Raw genomic sequence first — 27,451 nt, forward strand, 5'->3', positions numbered from 1 at the left:
CCCAAGGGACAAAAAATGTAATGTGCCTGTGAAAGCCTTCTTTCATATGGTGTATCGATGAATTACAGATACTTACAGACAATGTTTGGAAGGTGTTTATAAAGCCTTGATATTTACTCTGCATCAAACAAGAGGCTGGACTAGGTGACCCCTGAAATCCCTTCCAACCTAATTTTTTCAGTGACACTAGCAGAAAATAAATATGATCTGACTGATTAAAGGTACTTAGTCTAACCTCAAGTAACATTCATAGCACTTGATTAGACCTGAGGCCGGCAGGCTCTAAAAGTACAGGCCAGCGTTTAGTGCCTCGAAGAGAAGAGCCAGAGGAGAGACTTCTGGACAGGTGGGAGAGTTGGGGTGGTCAGTACAAAGCAAAGAAATGGGAGAACAGTCCGTGCAGCAGGGTTCTCCGTGGCCATGAGCGTGGTAAGTGACCTGTGCTTTGGTAAATGAGGCTCTCCTGTCCTGAAAAAATATATGCTGCTGCCCTCAGCACTTTCTCACCACATTTTTCTATGGTCCGATAGGTATTTTTCAGTCTGATTGGTGAAATTGTTACCAAATACAAAATTGTACATTTTCAAGATCGTTGTCTTATAGAATTCAGATGTTACCATCTTTTTACTAGAGTCTTAGGGAATTATGACAAAGGCTTTGTCCTCAAGTTCATTGAAAGGGTAAATATTATATCCTTTATGTATATTTTGCTTAAAATGAAGCAACTTTATCTTCAATATTTTTTAGTGATTTCATACCATGTTTAGTTTTCAAAACTGTCAGGTTCTCAGTGATCAGCTAAGTGACCTTTGACAATAGTTACTATCAAAGAATATACATATATTCAGCAGCCCTGAATTCCTTGTTTCATGGCCACAGACAGCTGGAATAGCTTTAAATAAACCACATCTCCATTAATTTGAAAGGCAAAAAAAATAGGGTTGCATGTCTTGCTTTTCCCACCTACAGCCTATTGGAACAGAATTGGGGGAGCTTAGGGTTTGCTTTAATTTTGATTGGGTTTGTCCAATAGCAAGAGTATGGAGAATGTCGCAAAGAATAGCTGAGATCATTAAGTTTTAAAAACCTGACTCCTGTCAGGCTGAAGAATTGAATTGATTTTATCTCAGCAGTCAACACCCTGATGTCATCTATACAGATCAAGCAGCTTCCTTACTGTATGATTTAGCAAATGAGACACAGATTTTTATAATTTTTAATTTGTTATTTTATTGCACTGGAGAATTTTTTTTAAGAAGTTCAGCATTAAATAACTGACCTGAAATATATTTGAAAGAAATAGCCACTTATATTTACTTTTAAAATTATTTTTTTTTTACTATGTTAAAATACATGTAGTCTGCAGGATGCTAATCTGTGATCCTATTCTTGCTGTACTTTTTGATATGAGGGCAGAGCCCCAAAGATTTCCTCTGACTCTTGGTAAAGGTCTTTATTCTCACTGATTATTTCAGTGAGCATCAGACAGCTTCTAAGAACAAGTTTTCAGTAGTTTCATTTAGATTCTGATTTTCACAAGTTCCTTAAAACTATATGAAGGTAATTTTAGAGTCTCTTGGAAATATTCTTTCGTCTGTTGAGCATACACAGGGGAAAGTGTATCTTCCTGCAAAGTGAGGAACTTGTTTGCATGACCGTTGAGTGAACATACAAACTACTTCTTTTTCCTGTTCCTGCTCCAAGTCGTTTTGCATGACATAAACTTCAGGGAATAACTAATGAGTCCAACATCTTGGGGCAAAAGAGCGTTGAAAAAGAGCTGGATGTAAGATACAAGACAGTGCATGTACTGTTGCATCCTCCCAGTTTCACTGGTCTGTTCTACCTCTCCCTTTATGTAGACCTGGTCTTTGGTTCAGGTGAATGTGGAAGCTTCCCAAACACCTCTTTTCCAAACAGTAAGAACTGCTCACTAAAAAATCCAGTGTAGACAGCAATCAGGTGTACAGGAATTATCTTCTATGCCAGGATTTGTTGTTTTCCCCCCACAAAAATTGCTAGAAAAAGTAACACAAAATATAAGCTGATTTTTAAGCTTTATTTAAAATAACGGAATCAAAACCAAGTGTACTTTGAAGATAAATTAACTGTACATTTCAGAACCTACTCATAATGGATTCAGTAATATTTTTATCAAAATATAAAAGCTCTTATGTTTTTTTCCTTGACATTAATCAGTTACAGTCCTTTGAACTGTGGTCTCTCATTGCAAGATTTCTGTTGCTAATGGCATCACTGAGGTTTTGCAGTTAATGACAAATCAGTTTTTTGAAAGATAAATATTGAAAATATGTATTTTTTTCACTGCTAGCAGGCAAGGATTCTTTACAATTCCTCTTCTGAATCTGTGTCTTAGCCTTGGAAAACCCTCATTACACCAATGCGGGGAAGGGTCTACTACGGAAAACTCAGTGTATGAAAGAAAAATAACAGAGCAACTATTTTCTATGTAGAACTGGTTTTAGGCTATTAGTTTGAAGAATTACCTTCCTAAATACTGTATACCGTCTGATTGATGAGGACATAGCTGGAGTATACCACTAGGATTTGGAAGCAGAGCAGCACTGCTTATTTATGCAGTCTGGAGCTGACTAGCAAATATGCAATATTTATAGCATTATCTATTCTCGTTAATCCAATATTAGAGAATTTCATAAAGCATAAGAGAACTCTCAATGAAGTCAGCAAAACCAAAACTATAATATTGCTGAATACTTTTGAATTTCATTTTATCAGAACCAGTGTGAGCTTATTTGTATGTATTTCTACATACATATTCATATATATAATATGCATGTACTACTACATGCTGTGGAATGGCCAGGATGTTTATGATTTGCCTTCATAACTTTTCATCATATATATTCCCGTGTTACGGCTTTTTTCTTCCTTCTTGTGTCCATTCTTCCATTTAGCTATCTGTGTGTGTGCATTATCCCTTCACTTAATAATCCTATTCAAGCCACTTATGATGTCATTTGTTCTTCAGCTTTAACTGTCACCAGAATCTGCCTTTGTCCCTCTGCTAACCCTAACCCTGTGCTGCTAAAATACATAATTTCATAATGAGAAAAGAAGTTCAAAATTGACACCCGTAAAATATTTTTTTGAAAACCATTGAGTCAAGTGCTTTGGCCTTTTTTCCTTTTCTGGCCCTTTTTCCTCTTCTGGCCCATTTTCCTCTTCTGGCCTTTTCAAGGGTCATTCTTGGTAATAGTCTGAATATGAAGGGCTTGAGATGCTGTTTGTTAGCTATTAAAAAAATTGCAGCAACAACCTAAACCAGCTTCCCTTAACATCCTTAGAATAGTATCAGGCTTCTACCCTGCATCAGTTGGCCCCAGTAATCAAGACAACAGGAATTCAGTCTCGTGCCTGCACACACCAGCAGCACTGTCTGTGTATGATTTTGCTGTTAGCAGCTGTTTTTAAACATGTTCTTCAGGTGTTTACCCTTGGAGCATGAGATGAACAGCAGACCAGGTGCTCTGCAGGACTGTCCAACCTGTTCTCTCTTCACAAGCTCATTTGTTGTTGTGGGCTCTTTTGCCCATTGGTGTAAGTCAGGCAAGGAACCCCATTCAACTAGTTATTTAAACAAACAAAATCCTTCTTTCAGTCAGCAGCTATAGAAGTGACCATTGCCTTAGGAAATGTGTTAACTAATTGAAATGCCCTCAGTTAATCCATGAAAGGAACTGTACAGTACAGGAGGCTGAATACATTTAAATATGTGCTTATTTGAATCAGTTTGGTATATGAGTAAAAATGGTTGAGAAATAAATGAATATTTCTATTAACTAAAGACATGCTGACATCAGAGAGTATGGGGGGAGTCATACAAAAACTTAACCATAAAACAGGTGTAGTATAGGATCCTAAATATGAAAACTAATTAGCTTTTTGCTTAATTTAACAATTATGAATTTTATTGAGAAGAAAAGATAATAGGCATTTTCACACTTTTTCTAATTATAACTTAGCTAAAATGCGTGCAGGAGCCTATGTAGTTCACTATTTGTCATACAGTTTTCAACATGAACTAGATTAGTCTCTTCTGTTTCATTAGAGATGGTAGTTAGTAGCCTCATTAGGTAACAGTGCAGTATAGTATACTTCCCTTTTGACAAATGATAATACTGACAATACAGGTTTAGAGGAAAACTAAAATTGTGAAAGATAGGAAGGAATTAATATCTGATTTTTTAATTTTATTTTCCAATCCATGAATCTCAGAATTACAGAAAGGCTGAGAGTGGTAGTGACCTCTGGAGACTGGTCCAACCTCCTTGCTCAGAGCAGAATCCCCTAGAGCAGGGTGGGGACCATGTCCAGTTGGGTTTGGAGTACCTTCGAGAATGGAGCCTCCACAAACCCACCTGGGCAACCTGTGCCAGTGTCAGGTCTCCCCTGCAGTAGAAAAGTGTTCTCTTACGTGCAAGTGGAATGTTACCAAAACTGTATGTATGGTTATGCTCCCACACTTTCCTGCTTTCTTGAAATCATATGCCAGCATTAATACACATTCACTCACATACATGAATAAATCTATGTATGTCTATATATTTCCTCTTTCCTAGAAACACGTGTCTTGTATGCCAGTTCTCCTTTTGGAGAAATGAAGCCATTCACTGAGCTCAAAAATACTGCTTACACTCAAAGCAATACATGATAAGTCCCTCCTTTTTCTTTTTTTTCTTCTTTTCTGTTTTTATTGTTCATTAAATAAAATCCAACACTTCAAGTTATTGTCTATAACAGAATCTTTTTTTGTTAATCTCTATTTTAAAGGAGGAGGGTGAATTTTTTTCTGTGAGAGTTTGAAGCGCATCAGTAATGTTTTGCATTTGGAATGTCTTGCGGCAATTCTTTCAATTATGTATCTCAAACAGCTAGGCTAAAAGTTGTGTGGGTTTTTTATTGGTTGTTTTTACTCATTAGAGCTGGAAACAGCTACTGTTGCATGGCTGTGGTGATGGATGAGAAATAATAACTTACGTAATGCAACTTGTGGGGGTTATTTATAGTCTCCAGTGTGATTTCATGGAGAGCCTCCTGAGGCAAAGCAGCGACTGATGGGTTGTGAGTTCTGTAGAGACTATTCCTATGTGGTCTCTCTATTCCACACTGTTTAGGGACATTGAGTTTTAGTGAAGTTGCTTTTAAACTCTGTGGAGGGGAAATAATAAATCGTTGAAATGGTGATGCTAAGGGCACTGTGATGATACTAGAAAAAATTGTGTGGTTAGATATTACCAAAGGGTTTATGTAAGATTTTTTGAGACATCTGTCTGGAGTGTTTTAAGAAAAACTTAGGTGAATTCACAAAAGAAATAAATTTCTTGTGAACATGAGTACTTCTGAAGAGGAGCACAGCTTTGAGATGTAGTCATGATTGTGTGAGATGTTCATTTCAATGTAAATACCAGAGTTTCAGAGTAACTTTTTCCACAGCACTATGCAGCAACAGGGAGGGACTGAAGTGGTCACAATTGTCAAACTTGGCTCATAAGGTGTTAATCTTGAATTTCTGTCTCTTCTTTAATAGTCAACAAGCAAAAGGGTTTTAGAGCAACTATGTTAATTTTAGGTTCATTTGAAGTAGAGGAGGTGATTTTAAATGATGATTCTGGTAAATGTGATAGGAAAGATTTGTAAATTTCCTCTAGATGAAATTTCTAATGCATAGTCGACATGCCAGGGAATTAAGTAATCCCTCATCTAAGAATGGAATAATGAAGGGGGAAAAAAATCAAGTAGAAATTGGCAACAAGCTATTGCTCAAACACTAGTTAATCCCTGTTACATAGTTATTGTCTGTTACCGTGTACGTTTCTTTAGGGACAGAGATTTTAACAGCTCAAGCTTCTTTTAAAATAGTTTCAGAGGAGATGACAGGCTTCATTAAATATTGCTCTTTCTCGTGTTTGCACAGACAGCTGAGATCATAAATGCCAGTCTGTCAGTGTGATGGGTTCTTTATGAAAAGAAAAAAAACCTGAGTGCCTCCAAAGCTGTCGTGAAACCAGAGATTAAACAGATTCATCTTCTTGAAGCAAGCAGCAACAGAGGAGGGCTCCTCTTTCTCTCACTATTTTCCAATCTCTTCCATCCTTCCTTCTTCCCCGTTGCATTTTCTCAGCCCAGGTCTCTGTTGGACCTAGAGCATCTCACCCTCCCCAAAAAATGTCATGAAAGAGAGTGGAATTCAGCTCAGACACCATTTATTTGAAAAATTTTGAGGGGAGAACATGAGTAATGAAGATGAGAACAGTGAGGAACAAATACGAGTTTCTGTCCATGACATAAGAGTTTTAAGAACACTGCTCTGCTTGACAATTCCAGACAAGCCTCCAGTTTGTTTTCCTCAGCTGAATTACTTTGTTCTCTCATTTCAAATGGGTTTTTTAAAGAGTCAGCACAATTAGATGAATCTCCATCATCAGATATCGATTAGAAGAATCCTTATTTTTTAACTCTGAAATAAAACTTACAATGAGAGAGTTTCAGTGGCAGTTACTCTGCTGAGCAGTTTCTTTGTGAAATTTGGGGATCTCTCATCTTTATTGTTTTTCTTCATTTTTACAGAGAAGTTTTATGATTTTTGACATCTGCAGGTAAAAGGAGAGCATTCTTTTTTTCTCTTAGACTGGGTGTTTGTTGGTTTAGGTGTAATGCTAAAATGCAGACTGGGTGTGGAAAATGTTTCTTAAAAGCAATGGCAGAAGCAATTATTGTTACACTAACCATCCTTCTGAGGAAAGCCACTGTCAGTCACTGGCTGAGATAATCCTCTTCTCTGTAGCCCTTTTTGATTGTTTAAAGGTTCCTGCTGGGAATTTACTCTTGATCCAGGGAAGTTCAGCACTTCAGCCTGTTCATAGAGGGTTTTTTCTGCTGCAGTCCAGGTAGTAAGGCTGTGTATGGCAATTTCCTTTTGCTGTCGGATCTCTGAACTTTATTGTTGAAAGATTCCAGGTGCTGGAAGATTTGTGTTGTGTATTGCTTGTGTCAGTATGGTGGAAGGCAACATGATCTGGAAGAAATGCACACTAGACTGAACCTAAAAGTTCCAAATTTCTGATCTGTCCTTTCTCCTTGATCATTGTACTTGCCCATGAGAAGATGTAAGCACCTGTGCTGTTGATCTTGTTTGTAATGAGGATGAACTGGGGCTCATGTGTTCAAGGCATGGTGCAATCCAGGAGAGTCAGGCTAAGTTTACCTCAGTATTAAAAGTGTTTTAATTTATGGCAGAAACATACACATTTTAAAAAATGAGATAGCTAAATTTTCACTCCTGTGATATTAACCAACTTATGCTAATATTCAGTTAGCCATTACCAATTAACAGGAAGTGTATAATTAGATATTTTAATTTGTAGGACTACTAACCTGTCTTGGGGTAGCTATTTTTCTCATTAAGGCACATAGTTTCATTAACTGATTAGACATTATTTGACTCATACCATGAATCCCTTATTTGGATTTTGTTATAAGCAGACCACTATGGTTTTCATCGGCTTAATTCAGAATGCCAGATTTGCTTCTGAGAACTACCACAATGGTGTATGTTTCCAGAAGCAAAGATGTGTGGGAGGTAACTGTTCCAAAAGCAATATATCTATTTCTCTGAGTAATGAATAAACTACAAAACATGTAGTTTGCCATCTTTGGCAACAAGGTGGCTGGAATATGTTTTTACTGAACACTTGAGTCATCCAGGTTAGAGTACACAAGCTGCCTTTTGAAGGGGGCTTCCTTCACTCAAGGCTAACCTGGTCTTCTAGGCACTCTGAAAACAAGTGTCTGTGTGATAGGACTGTTGGTCTTGGAGCATGAGACAGGATCTCTGTTCAGAATGTCAGGCAGTCTGTTCAGAGGATCTTTCCCTCAGATCATCTTCTGCAGAGATTTAAGACAGGACTAGTTGTTCCGTAACTATATTAATTCATGATGCACTATTTTCTTTTTCTTGTCAAGGCTCCTGCACAGCCAAGTATGCAAAGGTGGAGCATGTTATGTACTGAATGTCAGTTTAGACCTAATATATGTATTTTGTGAGGTGTAAGTTTTAATCTATGCCACTACTCAAAAAGGCATCTGTTTTGAGACACATAGCAGATAAAATCATTGCAGCTTAATAAAAACTTATCACCTGTATACTGTGCAGAAAGCAGTTCACTCTGCTATGAAATGTGAGATACAGAGACTTTGTATTTGTTGTGAAACCAGGCACATTTTCAGCATATCTTAAGAGCAATATGACAGAAATAAAGTAGGCTCCAGTGAGGCAAGTTGTGTATTTGTAATGGTGTAACATTGGAGTCCAGCAACTGGAAAAACACTGTGACATGAGGGCTGAAACACAGGTAGGAAATGTGGCTTAGTCTGTATCGCATGTGAGTATCCAGGGAAAGTTAACAGAGCATACCCAAGGGAGAAGCTAGCAGGTATTTCTAGTCTTACTTCCTTAAGGTGTTTGCTCAAGGAAAGTCACGATGTTGAGAAGCAGGGGATCAGGTAATATAGCTGAAATAACAAGAATACGGACAGTTACCTTTTCCTGCCTGATCCAGGACAGCTACACAAAGTAGACATAAGCACTGGAATCTTAAAATAATGGTACAAACATGTTCAATAGGTTACCATCCTGCCAAAAAGATGTAGTTACCCTGTTATTTATTGGATCAATGTCCTTTCAAAATGGATTTAACTGAACTAATTTTTTTTCCTTGATCACCATCGTGCACTAGAATGCTGACCAGTTGCAATAATGGCTTTCAGCAGCTCCTTGCAGCACTACAAAATAATCTATAATTTGTAGTATAGTTGGAATTAAATTTGTTTACAGTTCCTATTACAAAGAAACACAGCACTGATTCTGCTGTGCACAGGTTTGGGGAGGGAAAATGTCTTATCTAACCTGTCCTGACTTGGATTGCAGAGCAGCAGATCCACTGAAATCTTCTGCCTTTGCCATGCCATAAAAACAAGGCTTGAGCATCCCATGTTCCAGTCAGTAATGTGCATTTCATTTGCTACTCTAGAACCCTGGTCAAGATACTCTCCATTGTAAAAAAACCAAAAACAAACAAACAAACAAACAAAAACAAAAAAAACAAAACAAAAACACAAACAAACAAAAGGAGGCACTGCACTACCTGAAGTGAGGCTGTCCTGAACCTCTAACTTCTTAAGGCTTTCTACACACTATTTTCTTATAATCTGGAATTTATGAAGTTATTAATGCAAATAGTATTCTAATTCTTTCAAAATGGCTAAGCATTTGGAATTTATAGGATGTATATACAGATCATGCTTATTTAGTTTGGGTTTATATTGTTAGTGTATACTAATTTACATTTAAATTGTTAGCCATGTGGAAAGAGAGGGAAGCACAGTATGGTGCTTTCATGTACCACCTTCAGTCATAAGAGTTATAATTTACATGCTGTGCCTTAAAAATCTCCCTTCTACCCAGGGAGGAAATAGGTTGAACCTGCGTGCACTTGTTTTTCATCAGCAGCATCCTTCAGTTAGTTTGTGTGGGGAGAATGAAGAAGGTGCGCAGGAGAAACTAAATGAGATGACAGATGAAGCCTGCAATTGTTTAGGATGGTGTGTGCTCTACATGTATCTCTATATGACCCAGCCTTGGCTGGAAGGAAGCTAATCACTTCATTTTATATTTGGTATTGACAGCAGGAGGGGTTCTTATAGGGAACAAAGATAATTTGTCCTTTACTTGATGCTCACTTTGGTTGTTAAGAAAACGTGTGTCTGCAGTAGGATGGGAAGAATCACACTGCTTGGTGGTGACCCCAACTGAAAGCAATATATCTTCAGTCTGCCCAAAGGGGTATGCCTCAGCAAGGAAGTTCTAATATTTTTCCTAAAATATTTGTTGTGAATACAACAGATTCACAGTCGGAGAGTGAGGCTTCTCCTGTGAAACGGCCACGGCTACTGGATGACAGTAATGACAGGCCTGAAGAAACCAGTCGATCCAAACAGAAGAGTAGACGTCGATGCTTCCAGTGCCAAACAAAACTGGAACTAGTACAGCAGGAACTGGGATCATGTCGCTGTGGTGAGTACTGTTTGCCAGTAGTGTCTGGCTTTCTAATGCAGCTGTGCTCAGATCCATCTCAGAGGTGGAAATACAGAGAACACTTGCATTTTTTGTCTTTCAAAGATACTTTAAACAGAACCTGTAGCTTCCACTGGTAGCAAAAAGTTATAATTAGTTGCTGTATAATTTCCCCTTTAAAATGTTGGCCTTGATATACTGCCTTGTGTCAAGAGATCTCAGATATTAATGACTTTAGCTTCATAAATCCCTGTAAGGTGGGAGAGCATCACAGCCACTTGACAGGAGAAGAAACACATCAGGAAGTATAAAAAGATCAGAAAGTTTTTACAGGGTGTAAAGGAACATAGGTCAGCATCTACATTCTGCATGTTACATTATTATTAAAAACCTTAAACCTAAAAAACTTCTAACTGAAAATATTTTCATTCTCATGTTAGTTCTTGCTGGGGGAAAACTTGTTGTTCATGATACACTTCAAATCATCTAGCTTGGCTTTACCAAAGTTGATGACACTGTTCAGGCAATTGAATTGAGGACGATATTCCCATGCAGAAATCTAATTTGCAGTTTCATATTAAATGCAAATAATCTTTCTGAAACAATAATTAATGTGACTAGATTCCAGAGATGTTCTCTCCTTCATGAGTTGTGTTCATAACTGGTTTAAATGTGCTCATTAGACCCAGTGATGATGCACGTGGTAGTTTTATCTGTTAATTATTTTTTCATATAATCATGTGTTGAAAGCTTGCATTGTGCTCTCTGACAATACTTGTATCGATACATTTGGAGAAGTTTGTTTTAGTTACTCCACTGTATCTCAGCAGGGGGATAATTTCCAAAGGATTTGTCTAGACAATAGGTGCAATTAACATTGCTCCTGTAAAATATAGAATATTGTGTTAAAAACATTTTCTGGATAGAAGGCATGTCCTCCTGAGCACCAGTGTGAAGAGGAAGGGTTGGGTAAGCTAGTTACAAAGACCCAGTTATTGAATACTGAATACCCAAAACCAAGTGAAGAGAAGCAATAGAAAGCTGCAAAGATTTTATTCTCTTCTTCAGCATCTGTCTGTCTTCAGCCTGTAGAGATTACTGCTGTGTTGTGCTCTTTTGCACATGAGATAGGCCTTGTTTCAGATACTGGAGCACTGCCTAGCATCCATTATCTGTGATGCCACCAAACATGATATCAAAAGCTTGTAATGTTGAAATTCTTGTTACGGAAATCGTGTCAGGACACTTTGAAGTATCTGGTAACAGTTTTATCAAACTGAAGAGATTCAGACCTATCAATGACACAGTTTGGTATGACTCTTCCTCCTCAGCATGACAGAAGCAGGAGTTTCTGCTCTTGTTCTGCTCCTGTCATGTTTAGAATGACTGAGGCTGCTCACAGGTTCCTGACTGAAATAGAAGAATCCTCCCTAATATTGGGAGCAAGACAGTAAAAAGGTTTGGGGAGTATTGGAGAAAAGATTGCTTAGCCATTATGCTATATCAATAATCTTTCCTGCATTCTGCAATATTGGAGCTATGTAAGAGCAATGAAGTTGAAAGCAACTCTTAAGAAGTCCTTCTATCGATCAGTAGCGTTTTTAAAATTATAAAATAAGACCTACCTTTTTTTTTTCTTGTAAACTGGATTATAGATATATCTGGTTGGTTCCTCTCAGGTTTTCTTGAAGTGGTTCCATAATTCAATACTGTTGCAATATAAATGTTGTAGCAATTATTCTTTAAATTGTTTCTACTGGATATGTATAGCTTTATGGAAATATTTCTGTTAAAGTTCATAAAATGTCTAAATAAAACATGAACATGAAAAAAAATTCTGGGTCCCTCAGCAATAAGTGACAAAATTAAAATCTGCATTCGTATATTACATCCTATATAGTTTAAAGTTTGTAATACAAACATTTCTATTCCACACGTTTAATGAGAGAAGTAGAAGGCAGGAGTCTATTTCTATGTTTACAACAGAGCTGAAAAAAACTAGAGATCTTTGGTTTATCTGCGCAGTTATAAGGTTTCATTAACACTCTATGCAGTAAGTGTGTGTTATCTATAATGAAATGCTCTCGTGATGTGAATGTAGGCATACACTGTGCTACTTACTTTTAATAGTCATATTAATAAGAAGCAAACAAAACTCTGCCACTGAGCAACACAGGTCATCTCAGCTTCACATCACCTGACTGTTGATATCAGCACATGGCTGTTGTCATTTTTTAAAGATGCTGCCTTAGAAACTGTTCTCAGCAACTTGCCCTGCTGTCTGTAAAATTAGATTGCTTTAGGTCATGAGTGACAAACCAGATCAAAAACCCTGGGGAGGAGGTGATGGGAAATGGAACAGAATAAATATGTTAAATTCTCATTCGTTTAAAATATTTCCTAGATCCATATGTGATCAGGTTATCCTTTTTTGTCAAAACGTGAAGCACAGGTTATGATGCGTGTTCATGGAGGTGGTGAGATATAATCAGCTGGTGTAAAATAAGTACATACATTCTTCAAAAGTAGTGGTCAAGGTAGAACATTGTTTGATCTGCACTTTGAACCGCTGCTGTTAAATTCTTGTCATCTTAATCCTTAACTGAAGCAATGGGAAAAAAATGTGGGGAAAAAACTCTCAACTTCAAACATTAAAAAAAAGTCTGATAGTCAGGGTTAATGAAAAGACAGACATCATCTTCAGAATGACAAATATATGTGTTTTCTTGGATTTTAAAAAAAAGGATTTACCACATACAAATGCTCCAAAGCTGTATCTGAAACACTGTTGTTAAAATCCAAATTAACACCACAGAACAGCAATTTTATTGTTTGCTGTTACACATCTTCTTGTCCTAATGTTAAAAGTACTGGAAATAATCTCCTTTTTTGATGATTGTCCTGGTAACTCTTCCAGTGAGATTTTTAGTGAGACATAGTGGAAAGAAAAGTGTGTACTTACAGGACAATGTTTTAATGTAGACATACTTGCAATTTTTGATCCACCTAACTGGGAGACAGCCTTTTTGAAAAGGGAACAGAGAGAGTGGGCTGCTGCTTTACACCAATTCAGAGATTTTTGAGAGACTGTTATATTGGCTTTACTGTCTCCTGTAAGACCTGTCCAGAGAGAGGTGATGCTGCTGAGCTTGTTCCCTTGACACTACATGGAATTTTAGACAGATTTGACAGAGCTGCAGGGCTCTGCTGTGAAGAAGAACAGTTCACTACTGAGAAGGGAGTTCCAGCAATTCAAACACAACATTTTTCAGATATAGAAAGATTTGTTTGTTTTCATACATGCAGACTCTCAAGATCTTTTTTCATTCTTCTTCTGCTCTGTTCAAGTTATTAACTGCTGACATGAAATTCACATCTCATAAATAATGCTTAAGAGCCATTGCTATATAAATTGAATGTGTTATGAATTGTGATGGGCCTTTTTGTAGCATACTATGCCTGGAGCAGGAAGAACAGAGGATGTCATTTTCATTAATTTCTAATGAGGTGCCAATTAAAGCTAAGGAAGGAACTCAGAAGGGAAGAGTCACAGAGTTCCCCTGAATCCTGTACCCTGGGGCTGTCAAATGAGTGTGCTGCCAAGCCTCTTCTGAAAGTTCCATTAAATTACAAACTCATCCAAAGCACACACAGACAAATTCAGCTTCCCTTTGATCTTCAAAAGAGCAATTTGTAAGACGAGTTCTGAGCCTTTTCACACAGCAAACTGGGAGAAGTGATAGGAATTGTTAATTGCTGATGCACTTTGCAAGCTTCAGTGAGAAAGAGAAATTTTTAAATTAATTCTCATTTTGTGCCTCTGACTGGATAACCTTTATATCAACATTACTAGCACAAAATCAGCTTCCCGTGAAACATTTCTAGGTGACAGTACAGTAGGCATGTTCTCCAGACAGCAATGTTCTCTAGTTTGGGGTGGATGGACCTTTCAATAGTTTAGTGTGTTACAATGGATAATGATTGTATTTAAATAAGGTGTTTATTTAATATTAGATGTAGGAGGCAGTTTTATCATCAGAGAATTGCAGCAATTTTGTTTTTCAAGTTACACACTCCGTTACAGTATTTCTGTAAGCAGTCCAAAATCAATTGCCTGTGATCCTTGATCTGAAAATTACCTTGTTGTCTCAGTGGGGTGATAACCGGGGTGGTTACCACAGACTTGCTTCAAAACTAGGGGCAGGGAATTTGTGAGTGAAAGTAGCTATATGACACAGAGTTCTGGAAATGTATTTTGGAAAAAGGCAGGTTGGTAATTTGCAAATTGCTAGACCTGTTCTTAATTACTTGACCAGATGTACATTGCTATTAAATAAAGTTGTGTACAGTTTTAAAAGACACTGAGCCTGTAAACTTCTAATCCAGAGAAATTATTTGCACAGAAAGGATAGCTTAATTTTATGGCAGAGTCTTAGTATTTTACAGCAAAAAGTGGTTCTGGTACCACTTGCTGTGTAAAGCCAACACACAGAAGTCTGCAGTGGTCTTTCTGTTAGAATTGCATGGGAGATACAAAGATATTCTAGATGATCAGTAAAGGAATTTCACATCTGTCATGTTAGATCCACTTCTAGTCAGCAATCAAAGAAAAATTAGTATAGTGTGCCAGCTCTGCAGCAGAATTGTTTACTGTTTGTAGGCCACATCCTAATAGGCACCTCTGTACTTCAGGTTCCACCTGTCCAGAACTTCTTGGCAGTCAGTGGGCTGGTGAGAAAAATGGGCCTGGAAAGTTAGCCTAGCTTTAGCTTCCAGTAGAGTGCCATTGAGGGAGGTTGCCCTTTAGTTTGTGTGCTTCTGAGATAGGAATCTTGGGGGGGTTTGTGTTCTTTGGCCAGAGTAGATGCTTAATAGAATGGGAAGATGTTGAAACCTTCCAGTTTGATCACATTTAAAAAATAATTACTCAGTTGTGGTTCATTCTGATCAAACAGTTGTTAGCCATATTTCTTGCCTGTGTGGAGAGGAAAGATTTTCTTGGAGTTTTCCTGGCCTAGGTTGTGCTGTAACAAGTTACAATTTCCCAGAATGCAGATTGACTTAACAGTTGTGTATTCGCTGCTGCTCTTGAGGGGGACTCTGCAGTGAGTACTAACCTCAGGCATGGGTGAAGGCAAAATGTGGTGTTTTGCAATTTTAATTTGATGTTGGCAAGTACTGATGTTTGTCTGTTTCTTGATTTGAAGGGATGCTTGCTCACAAGTGGCCTCCACAGCAGTAAAACTTTGAGCCAGGAAACAAGAGTCTAAGTTAACCTGTTAGCCGGAGTGCTGCCTCGTGCTGCTGAACACATGGAATTGAGAGTGTTGAGGCCCACCATAGACTGCTCCTTAATAAGGGCATAAATTTCCTTCCTAGTTACTATGCTTATTTTTCCACCTCCTTGTTTTTAGTTTATTTCTGTATAAATTTGAATAACCTGTTGAAATTCTTTTCTTGGTACTATTGTTGGTTTACTTCTGTTTTGATCTTCTGCTAACCAGAGGGTAAGAGGCAGAAAAGAGCAGACTCCTGTCAAGCACTGAACATTTCTGTTAGCCAGCAGAAACAAAATGGTTCCACACAGCAGGGACTGTACCTGTTTTACAGATAACTGACAGCGAGGCTCACTGTGATTCAGTTATCAAAAAAGTGGAAGCAAAACAGCTGCAGATTCTTAAATTGTATAATAGAGCTGCTGGTTCGTAAACACAGGAGATGAGGCACTTGTTTGGATAGTGCCAAAATAATTTTGGAATGATTTAATTTACTCAGTTAATTTAGAATAATCTTCAGAAAGACAGGAAGAAAGAAACAAATTTCAGTAGATAAACCACTACATCTTTGTACAAAGTCATCCAACATATGTTGGACTAATGTTTCTCTTAAAACTTGGTAAAATATTAAATCATGGTTCCATTTCCATGGAGTCTGTTTCTGTCGAGGAGAATTTGTAATGGTGCTGGTAAATTCACTTTCTAGATGGATAAGGTTTATCTGGAATAAACCAAAATGGCTTCAGGGCGCGATTATGTATTGGTGTAACAGATGTGCTTCCATTGATTAAAATGAAATACACACACTGCTTCTGGAGATTATGAGTCAACCAGTTCAGTAAGAAATATTGAAAGAAAAACAAATCTTATTAGTAAGTGGTTATGTACTACAATTCTGGCCAGTCTTACTGTTAGCCTTGAAGATGTACCATATTCAGCTCCTCTGTTGTGTATTCTAAGAGACTTGCTCCCAGAATAGTACTTTTGCTTCAGCCATATCAGTAATGGCTAGCATCTTAGCTTATGTTGCTTCAAGTATTAAAAAAAACCCACCACAACCGAAAATCCATTGAAGTTTGAATTTGAACTCCAAAGGTTGTTTTGCTTTATTTTAAGAAGATGTTATTCCAAAACTCTAATTTAAAGTAATAGGGAATTGGAACTGTTAACGTTGGTCATTCTGAGTAATACGTATTCTGAAAATACTGGAAATTTTACAGTTAAAAGTAGCTGACTGATTGGTGCATCATGAGTTCCAAGGGTAGGACCCAGAAAAGTGCTTTAGCGTCCACGTTTTAGAAAAGCTGTCCACAATTTTAAAAGTGTAAATGGAGTTCATGCTCTGCTTATAATTAGGAATCATGAAATATCTTTTGAAGATGCTCCAGTATATTCCCCTAGCTTGTTCAATTAACGTGGGTTTCTTACAACATGTGCTCATTTTTATTTCTTTCGCTTTCTTGCTTCCTAAGGTTTGGCAGTGTTGATTTAGTAACGTATACCGAGCCTATTACCTTCCTGTGGTCCCAATCAGTGATTTAAATGGGTCAGTTGGTCTCTTAAGTCCCCAGATTCTCCTTCAATAAACAAATTAGCATGTTTCTTTTAAAAACAAAACAAAAAGCAGTTTTATTTTGACACTACTGATGTGATATGTCCTTCAGTATATAACCTTCAGGGGGGTTTTACATGGAAACTGCAGTGTGAGGTAAAAAATAAGCATTTTGTTGCTGTACCACATTATGTCTCTTCTTTCCTACCCACCTGTACTGTGGTTACAGAAGAAACTGTATGCTTACAGTAAAAGATGATACAGTTTTAAATTGCCTTGTATGCACAAGTGACACATGGCCTGGTGAACCTGAACATAAAAATCTTTCTGGGACTACCTTATTTCTAATTTCATCTCTTTCAGCACCTTTAGAGAAGTCATTTGCTCAGTCTTTGAGTTGGTTTCTCTCATCAGAAAAATGAAGATAATAGACATCTATCTGCCAGATGTTAAAGGAAACATTTTTGTAGGTTAAAGTACTCTACCTTTTCTAATCAAAGTTCTTTCTTTACAGTGTTCTTATTTATCCAGAGTCTCATAGGCATTTCTTACAGCTTCACCAGGACTGTGCACACAGAAAGCTTCTGCTGGTCAGCCAGAGGCTGCAGCAGTCTGGTCTCAAAAGGAAAGATACGTCCCCCTCAAAGCAAATCAAAGGTTTTTGTCTATATGTTAACAAATAGCTATGCACCAAAGTACTGATTTTACTAATGTGCTTGATATTTGAGGTAGACAGAGAAGGCCTAAAAATATGCCATAATAATCTGACAAATCCTGAAGGAACATTACTGGCTAGTTCAACTGACCATGAAGGTAAGGCTTAGGTAGGGAGGAATGATGCCCAGTGAATTTTGTTGGTGAAAAGTCTAAATTGTTCACAGGAAGAAGTGGGGAAAGAACATAACAATTGCTGCATAAGAACTGGGAGAAGAAAAAGGATGTTTAAAGGAATTGTCAGAATTTGCTTAAAAAGTCAGGGTTCTTTCCAAGAATTAAGAGTATTTTTCCCCTACAAAATAAATGCATATTAGCTAAAGGAAAATGCCACATGTGGTCCTAAATTACATAATTCAGGTATAAGAAGGTGGGTATTGAGACCTGAGACTACTTGGTTCGCTACTAGCTTGCTGTGGATGTTCTAAGGAAATTGGATGGTCACTCTAAGGAAATGACATAAAGATTCGTGTGCATCTGTTTTCACAAAAGTAAAAAGAATAATACTAGTCTGTGTCAGGGCCTTTTAATATTAAATATGTCTGTCTTCGGAGGAAAGTTTCAAGAGCTGAAAAACTGTATTTATGGATATTCACTGAGGAGTATTCAGTAAGATTTTTTAAGTAATATGTTTATTTAACTGTATCTGATATGTATTGAAATGAAAATGGTTACTCAGAGAGGTGTTCACAGCTGTCAAACATTCCTGAGTGGCTGAAAGTTTTGCAAGTATATGCACAGGTAGTGCACAACTGGAGGGTCCTGCCATATTCTGCACAAGCAGGAGCAAGGAATGTTATATTAAGTCCACACCAAAAAAAAAAAAAAGGAAGAATGGAAGTGTACATTGCTCTAAGCATTTATTTTTCTTTATGGTATAAATAGGGCTTCTGAATGGAGCTCTATTTTCCTGTGGTTAGAACAAGAATTAACTCTTGACATAGATTGCAAGAGGCTACAGGAATAGAAGACTCATGTGGAGCAGAACGTGTAATCTAAGCGACCCCTCACATAAGGTGTAAATAGGGAATGAAGACATAAAATACCTGTTATTTAGGTTTAAAAGAAACAGGGCTGCTTCTCTCCAGTGATTTGGCCAGCAAGCCTAGCTGTTGTCAGACTGGAGATCAATATGGTGCAACCTCTAGAAAGCTACTGAAACCCAAGGCATAAATAGTACAGCTCAGGAAATATACTGAAGGTCAAACCTGGAATCATATTCAGCATGTGATGAAGTCAAAATACATGCAGGATCCAGGAGAGCTGTTAGAATTAATACAACGTACAAGTACTGTATGTTGTATAGACCCTTTCATTATTCATTCCAGTTCTTTATTAGAAGTCTTGCATTTTCATTGGGCTAAACAGGATTATACACATACATTATTGAATCACTCAGTATTGCTTGCTATTTTAATTAAGTTACTGGGTACACTTCAGCTTTTAATTAAATCCTCAGCTTCTGGGAGAGGTGCATTAGCTCAGGTGGGCTTGGTGTAGAGAATTCTAGAAGTATTAATGCTCATGTAGCTCTTTTGAAAGTGTTGAACACAGGACATCAGTCCCTGCACTGATGCTGTGGTGACTCAGTCATCCACCCTCCCTTTCTCAGGACACATTGTTTAAGATTTCACACTTCTCAAATCTAAATAAGCTGTGCAGGAAAAAATGTTTATGTGCTGGTATAGCCTATGGAAAATCTAATTTTACAGTACTACTGGCATTTACTATGGTGTTACCTATTAACATGTTTTACCTCTACTTTATTATCTGCCTAGTCCTGTACACTAGGAGGCCTTTTTGGCATAATTCTGCTTTTTTACTGTATATTCTGTTCTTTGGATTCATTCTTCCACATCCCGCAGGATATAACCTTGTGAAACTAGGAATGATATAGGAGGTGTAGTATTATTTGTGTGTTCCTGGTCCTGAAATGTCGCAATGAGTGTTCCTTTTGCAAATGAAACAGTGATACTAATTCCACTTTAATACATGATTGCAAGATCACACAGTTACTCAAAAAAGGAAACTCTTTTCACCTACCTCAAGTGTCAACTTTTCATTTTGACCCTAGCTTTTCATCTCCCTCAAGTTAGTCAGTCATTGGTGTTCACTGTCTGGCATCTCTGTTGATGCTGTAAGTTCTTGGGAGCAATTTCTTTAAAAATTCTTTTGTTAAATTAAACACTAATTGGTTTTGGTTGTTTTGTCTGGTTTTTTCTGTCTTTATGCTTGAAAAATTGCACAAGCCTTTTGGTGAAAAATGTGTCTTTCAGTTATATTGACAGATTACATGACAAATTAAAATGCTAATTTCTGGGAAGTTGCATCTGTTACCATAGATGAACCGGGATCAGAGCTCAGTTCTATAGACGTTTCACAAGAGCAGTAACCCAGCTTTTGTTCTTAGCTGGTGAGTCGGCTTGTGGTGTAACAAGTACTGCTTGTGCCCAGCTGCTGTGGATTGCAACTCAGACGAGAAATTGAGGACAGTGTATAAAGATGGGAAGGGGAGCCTACAGATCAAATGTGTAGGTCAGTGACCGCTGAGGTTTAAGCAGTTCAGAAGTGAGTATGGATTGCATGGTGTATCTGTAGGAGTAATCAACCTAAATTGCTCTGTTAAGTCTGTCCCCAGTAGATATTGACCTTAACTCACAAGTCTGTAATGGGGTGAAGAAGTTGTGATTTAGAAGTATTTACTTATGTGTACATGAGTTCTGTACAGCAAGAAAAATATTTGGTCCAAATCAAAAGTTTTAACCATCATTTTTTTTCTAGTACATGACATAACAGAGATACAATCCTGACTGAGACCTGCAGTATTCAGTCAGACCTGACCCACAGCAAAATGACTTTGATTCTTTGAAGATTCTTTGAAATTCAGAAATAATCTGAAAACCTCAGTTCTATTCCTGAACAAGCTCTCTAATGTGGAGAGCTGTGGAGTTAGTATCTCCTAGAACAAAAGTAGTACTTGAGTCTAGAAGAGTGCCATATCTTAATTTTTCCCATTCTAAATACACTGTCTTTAAAGAAACAGGAGGAAACTTTCTGTTGAGTTCTTGTTCTTAGTTCCAAAGTTAAGGAATAGAGTAGTGTCTTATGTAGAACCTCCTTAGGAATTGTTGATTCAAAAACAACCCCCCAAAAAACAGCATGTGGTCTGTCTTCAAGTGATATAAATTCTCTGTTCAAAATTTATGTCACATTTAATGTAAGAAAAAATAATTTGACAGCTTTCTGTGCAAGTAGTAAGATAAATAGGAAAGTATATTTGAAATTAGCACAAATTGGGATAAAACGTAGTTCGTTTGCAGAGACTCCACAGTGCAAAACTGCATCTCTTGTGTGCTCCCTAAAGCAGCTTCCCAGGCTTATGATCTTAAAGAAAATAGACAGAAGACACTTTGAAACACAGTTTATACATGACTAAACTTGGAAATACAGTCTTTTCCTTGCAGTCTAAGGAATTTTTGCAGAATCTTTAACCATACCTGTCCAGTGGCTGTAACAGTATTAAGATTATGTCCTCTCTCTTTTGTATACAATTTCTTCCATTCATTTCTTGGGCAGTTCTTTTCACAAATAGCTTTTTTTTATTTCTAATGTAAATGCATATGTATTGCTTTACCCTCTTTGTGGCAGACAAAAAAATAGAGGAAGAAGGGGAAAAAAAATGTTCGTTCCCCTCTTTACTCCCAAGCATAAACCCAGTAGTAGAAATACAAAATGAATCTGTAGCATCTCATGAGCACCCTGAGTCTCAGATATAAAATTTTACGTAGCATCAGAGAGACCACAGAGCTGCGTGCTTCCACCATGAAACCTGAGATTATCGCTGACTGAAGAGCAGGATGGAAGTCCCAAGTTTCACATCCAGTTCCGGGGACAGATTGGCAGAGTAAACAAAACATTGTAAAGTGTCTTATGCCACCTCTTTCCTTTTCCTCTCTGATTCAGTTATTGATCAGTTTGGTAGTCAGGAGTAGCAACGATCTATATAAAGAAGAAAATGTTGAAAGGTAAGTTGCAGTGATCATAGCAAATGGTTAGAAAAATAAGTTAATAGGAGAAGTACTGTTCTCTCTGCTGTATGGTTTGTGAATCTTTTGCAGCTGTGCTCTTTGTGAAGGAATGTGGAACTGAACTGCCTTGAGAGCAATGTTTAAGATAATATGCATTGATATGTAGAGACTTCTCACTTTGAGCACGTAGAGGTTAATATTCCCCACCTAATCATCTTGGACTGGAAATGATAGAAAGGACTGCCTGAAGCTATGTTTTGTGGAGTTCTAATAAATACATCTATCTGGTTAAAAAGCTTCACCATAATGTGGCTTACTCCCCTTGGAAATGAAGGACAACCAAGATTCCCAAACAAGTTATTCTGAACTCCTTTAGCACTTAATCAAAGTCCATGACAACTTGCAAAACTGGGAAAGGGAAAGAGTTTAGCTCACTTATTTCTAAAAGTTTGTTGTTTAGCTTAGCGGGGTTTGGTTTGGTTTTATAGAAAATGTCAGTAAAACTGAAACTTCCTTGAGGTGTGAAATGAAAGCTGACAATTCCAGTGCAGAGCATTCCTCATAGAAGAGAGAGAAGAGGTAATTAGAGCATATGCTAGAAGGAGAATTATACAAGATATCAGCAAGCTAGAATATATTTATATTGCAAAACAGCAGTGCATGTAAGCTGCACTGGACGTTTTGCTAGTCTGGTTGATAGTGCTCTTTCACATCCTTCCATTACTGCATGTTCTTTTTGCACAATCTGCAGAACACTAGGGGAGCAAGCTGGATTATACTGAAAACCAGAGAGCAAGTGTTTTCTGAGTTACTCTATGTGCAAGCCTGTAGGATCTTGCTTTGTATCTTGGTAGTTATTTGTTCTACTCTTCCATTTATTTCTTACCTCTTTCATGTCTTTAAAAAAAGAATATTTCCCTCCCACACTTTTTAAAAATAGCTTTATTGTTAGTATAATTTGCAACATATTAAATTCTTTTTTCCCATTGAAGGGATGGGGGAGATGCATAAATGTTGTTTTGGGGATTACTAGACACTTTCAGAGAATGATGTCCAGTTATTCTCAACGGTGCTGCAGCAGCATATATGGTGGCATGAGCTAATCTCCTCTGCTGGCTAATCTGCCTGGTGTGGCTGTGCTGTGTGATACCTTGTAGATATGTTCATCTTTGAAAGAGATGTTCAAATTTGTTCTTGCACAAAGAAATCTGCTTATAGATTCAGACATACCTTGTTAGATAATGTATCTTTGGTAGAGAATTTTTACAGCATCTTCAACTCTTTAAGTTACAAGATGTTTTTCAGTTCTGTTTGAACATCTGTTGATTAGAATTTCAAATTTGCAAGAGAAGTAAAATATCTTGTGAAGAATGTAAAGAAGTCAAAGGACACAGCACAGAATTCTGCACAGGATTATATCTGTGTCATTATTAAGACTACTTTAAAATAGGGTTTGTATAGGGCCCTATGCTAACAGGTTGTTTATTAAATAAAATTTGAAAATGGTGTAAGCTGCAAATTTTGACAGTTTTGAACTTCTGACTTTTGCCTTGGGAATGGAAATGATAAATACCAATACTAGTGGGCAGGTAAGATGATTTTGAAGTACCAGAATCTCTGATTTTTATGGTAATATTGACTACAGTTTCTTTTACCTACTAGTGGGAATTTCTTTGAGGGAATCAAGAGGAGTCACTGTAGTATAGAAAACTAAACCTTCAGAGCAGTTAGTGTATGCAATGAAAACATAAGTGTCTAGTGTGAATAATTAAGATGATTGATGGTACTTGGCAATGAAGGGCTTTGTCTTTTCCTGTCAGCAGTGATACTTGAATGGCTTAGTTTTCGGAAGCACAAAAATGTACCTCTACATACGTGAGGTTCAGTTTTCTTTGGTAGATGGAGCTGCCGAATTATCCATGTGACACATGCGCTGTGTGGCAGAGTCCAAATATGCTCCCTATACTTCAAAAACAAAAGTATGAATATACTGAATATCAGAGTAATTGTGGCAGCAGACAGCGACTTTTTAGGTAATGTATATCAAGATGTTTCCAACAGAGATGCTTTTAAATGCTTTATAGTCACTTTGTAAATGTGTAAGCTGTGTAAATCTTTAATAAGTTTGTTTGGCACTTTCACCACTTTTCAAACCATGCACTCAAACCAATCTGTCTTCTTTTAGCGGCTTTCTGAATGTCTTATCAATGAGATCAGGACCAGAATCTCTGGGTGGGAGAAAAAGGTGTTTCCTTTCTGTCACAATGCTATTCACATAATAGGGATCATTATATTTATTATATCTTTCATGTTCCTGTAACAAACGTGGATAGTGCCTTCCTAAATCTTCGTTCGCGAAGCCTAGCCATGATGATGATCTTTTATGTAACCGTGGGAAGTTCTCCAGCAGTACATTAGCAAAGTCTGGAACCTCCATGCCTGGCCAAGGACATCCACTAGAGTAGTCCCACCAGTGTGCTGTGCTTCTCCACTGGTAGCTTACAGTAATCCAATTGCTAGGCGTTTGTGCCACATTCCAAAAAGTCTGACTACTTTCTGTTGAGTTAACAAAAAGAAAGAAATTCAAATAAAATCAAGGGCCCACAAAAACTACAATCTGACTTTTGTGCTGTGGATTGATATGCTATTTAGTTAATTTTTTTCTGAATATTCACTTATCATTTTATTGGTATTTAAGTTGCTTACTGATTTTAGAATTTGAAAACAAAAACTTAACAATTAAGTGTAGGTTTGAGTTGAAACATTTGCTTATTGTCATTCCATCCTCCCATCTAACTAGTGTTCTTGAATGTAGCAATGAAGAATATGCCATCATTTTTCATCATCACCCATGCACAGGAAACTGTAGGTCTGTGATATTCTCTGGTCTTGAATATGGGAGACTGTATTGTTTTATGTCCTTTCCAACTGCCCTTTCCCAGGAGGTTCCTCAGGAATGCTGAAAGCAACTTCACAGCTTCTTGTATGCAATCTTGAGCTTCCTTTGAATGACTCCTCCGTAAGGCAGAGACAGTGCATTGCTTTATGGCTTCAGCCATTTGTGCTCTGATGATGAAATGGAAGTGAATTTTTTGATGATGTATTGTGAAGTAGTTTCTGGGGTGCTCAGAGGAGCTCAGATGTTTGAGGCACTACATAATGTTTTTCCAAGATGTTTACCTTGGAGACCTGAGGAGTAGGTGATTCATAGTTTACTTCTAATATCAGAAAACAACAATTGCAGTGCAGTGAGATGTATTATTACATTTACTAGATTGAACTCTTCTATGCTTGGAGTGGAAGTCTGGCATGGTTTTGGTTGATGACTTGGGTAAACGAACTTTAGTTGGCAGATGGATTCCCTTTTCCAGTGCTCTTTCCCCTAGCAGAACATTATTTATTTTGTGTTTTAGTTATAGTGTGCTAAAAGAAGCATTTCTCAGTAAATTCCTGTAGAGGAGACAACCTGTATTTGATACCGTCCCATAATGAACTTAACAGCAAATGCACTGCGAGAGTTCATTTATCTGACTTACTTTATAACTGTAAAAGCAGAGTTCTCAGGAGAAAAGGTTTCGCTTCTAAATGTGGATTGGCTTTAAGGATCAAAATACAAGTACATATATTGGTCTTCTGCCCCAGAATACACAAGTTAATAATGGAACTGTTGTAAAAACTGATGGCATTGATGTGACATCAGGCATTTGTGCACACACAGACCACAGAATGTCCTTTCTGATTTCCAAAGCAATGAAGAAGTAAGGAGTAAATATAGCAGTAATAACTTAATTGAATATATCCACTCTGAACTAATGAAAAAACATCCAGAACTACTGTCACTCAATTAGCTACTATATAACAGTGTTTAAAAGTCCTTTAAATTTCAAATAAAACATACAAAAATACAAGTTCCAATCCTTGAAGTGACCTAGGCATTTGAAGCAATGAGACTAAAGATCTGAATTCTCTTTTTGGAAATGGAGCTTCCAGAAGATCGGCATTGCTAATTCAAAAAGAATAAACCCCCTTCCTTAAGATCAGCCAATATATGCAAAACTATTTTAGTAACATTCAAAATGTGCTTGGGTATTCTTTCACTAGGTACTGTCTGTTCTAATTAGCAGTACATATTTAAATATGTAGATATTAATAACAGGTTTAGATTATTTAGTTGCTGAAATTAGAAATGCTGTTCCCATACTCTGGGAAAATGAAAATCACCTGTCATTTTTTTGTGGACAGTTATGGAAATTCTGCATAAAAAAATACTTGACTAAGAGAAAAAAAATAAATAATGTATCACATGGAATAAATGTAGTACACACTACAGATTTTCCTATGTGAAAACATGCTCTAAAAAGAACTAAAAGGTGTTCAAAAAAGAAATAAACATACATCAGAGGACAGAATAGATTGTATTGGGGGTGGCAGTGTAGAAAGAAACATCATGAAGCTCTGCTGGTCTGCAAGAGACAGGAGGCTTTGTAGAAGGTGAGAAGATGGGCAATTGAAAGGTCATTTTCAAAAGTGATAAATCATGTTGTATATGTACCTTTTTACTAGATTTATAGAACTGTCAAAAGGGTCTTACTGAAGCAATGTAGAAGATTGTATAAATTTTCAAGGTCTCTTTTAGATAGTGTTATATGGCATTTCTACATATGTTTGGAAAGGATCTGTAAAACCATCAGGATTTAAAAAACAGTTTTTACATATAAAGGACTGAGATGCCTCCTGCCCAGTCCATATCTGCAGGGTTTTGTGCATCTACTTCTTGCACATTCATTGCAGATAAGCTGATGAACTTCATTTTCGAGCTCATCTAGTTAGGTGTTTATGTATTCTTGGACCTGCAGTGGACATTGATTCAGCAATTTGAAATTTTATTTCAAGAAGTAAGGGAAGCCTTCAGACCATGTGAGAAAGAATTGGGTGAAATGGCTGTTCAGTACTGAACCTACAGTCCAAGGATTTTTTCATTTTAACAATCAGACTTTGAATTTTTGGCACCTCAGGAAAGGTATTTGTCACATTTGAGTGTGGTATGACCCAGACTGAGATGGGAGGCAATGATCCCAAGGGGCAAGATACATATCAATTCAATCTGCATGCTTCCATCCGTATTTCTGAATTGTATATACCAATACAGAAAACTTGCCTTTCTTGCTTTGTTCCTGGAACTGAGTTTCAAAGCCAGCCACAGATAATAGTCATGTCTTTTCACAGCCTGATGCTACTGAAACAAAGAGCAACGATAAATCCGGTTTTCTTGTTCTTTTTTTTTTTTTAATAATTCCATATGTGATACTTTTTTCCCTCTCTGTTTTTTTAACAATCACCCTAATATAAAGGTAGCCTGTCGTTCTCTCCTGCAGTTGACGTTTTATAGTCCAGGAACTTGAAATACTTCATGCATGTATTTTTTATATATATATATATATCTGTGTATATATGCACAAACAATTATTCACTCACTCATTTTTATCCTTTTCCATCTCTCCAGTACCATAGTTTTGTGGGTTTGGTATCTTTTGAGCATTCGAGGAGCAGCAGTAATGTAAAGCACTCAAGTAAGAGGCAGTGTGTTGCCCTTTGTACCATCAGACAGTAAAAATATCACAGCATAGAGGCAATACCATACTTTGTTTTGTTTGCAGTGGGCTGCATGAGCCCTCTAACTGTGTGACTCTTTTCCCTCTTATATCATCTTAATACTACTTATTGCTAGTTAATATTACTTTTGGAAGTAGGAAATTTGAGGCAATTT

General features: G+C 37.2%; 1 protein-coding gene across 2 annotated transcripts in view; it reads left to right on the forward strand.

The window, feature by feature from the left end:
- The window catches only part of ZFAND3 (zinc finger AN1-type containing 3), a 134,665-nt gene that overhangs the window by 100,795 nt on the left and 6,419 nt on the right, over positions 1–27,451 (forward strand). For both annotated transcript variants that reach the window (XM_027735021.2, XM_039389482.1), the window contains exon 6: positions 9,944–10,114. In XM_027735021.2, coding sequence (XP_027590822.1) covers positions 9,944–10,114 — 171 coding nt within the window. The remainder of the gene's footprint in view (positions 1–9,943; positions 10,115–27,451) is intronic.

This window comes from Pipra filicauda, unplaced genomic scaffold, assembly GCF_003945595.2.
Source record: "Pipra filicauda isolate LSUMZ 115617 unplaced genomic scaffold, ASM394559v2 scaffold72_size3293161_pilon, whole genome shotgun sequence".
NCBI lineage: Eukaryota > Metazoa > Chordata > Aves > Passeriformes > Pipridae > Pipra > Pipra filicauda.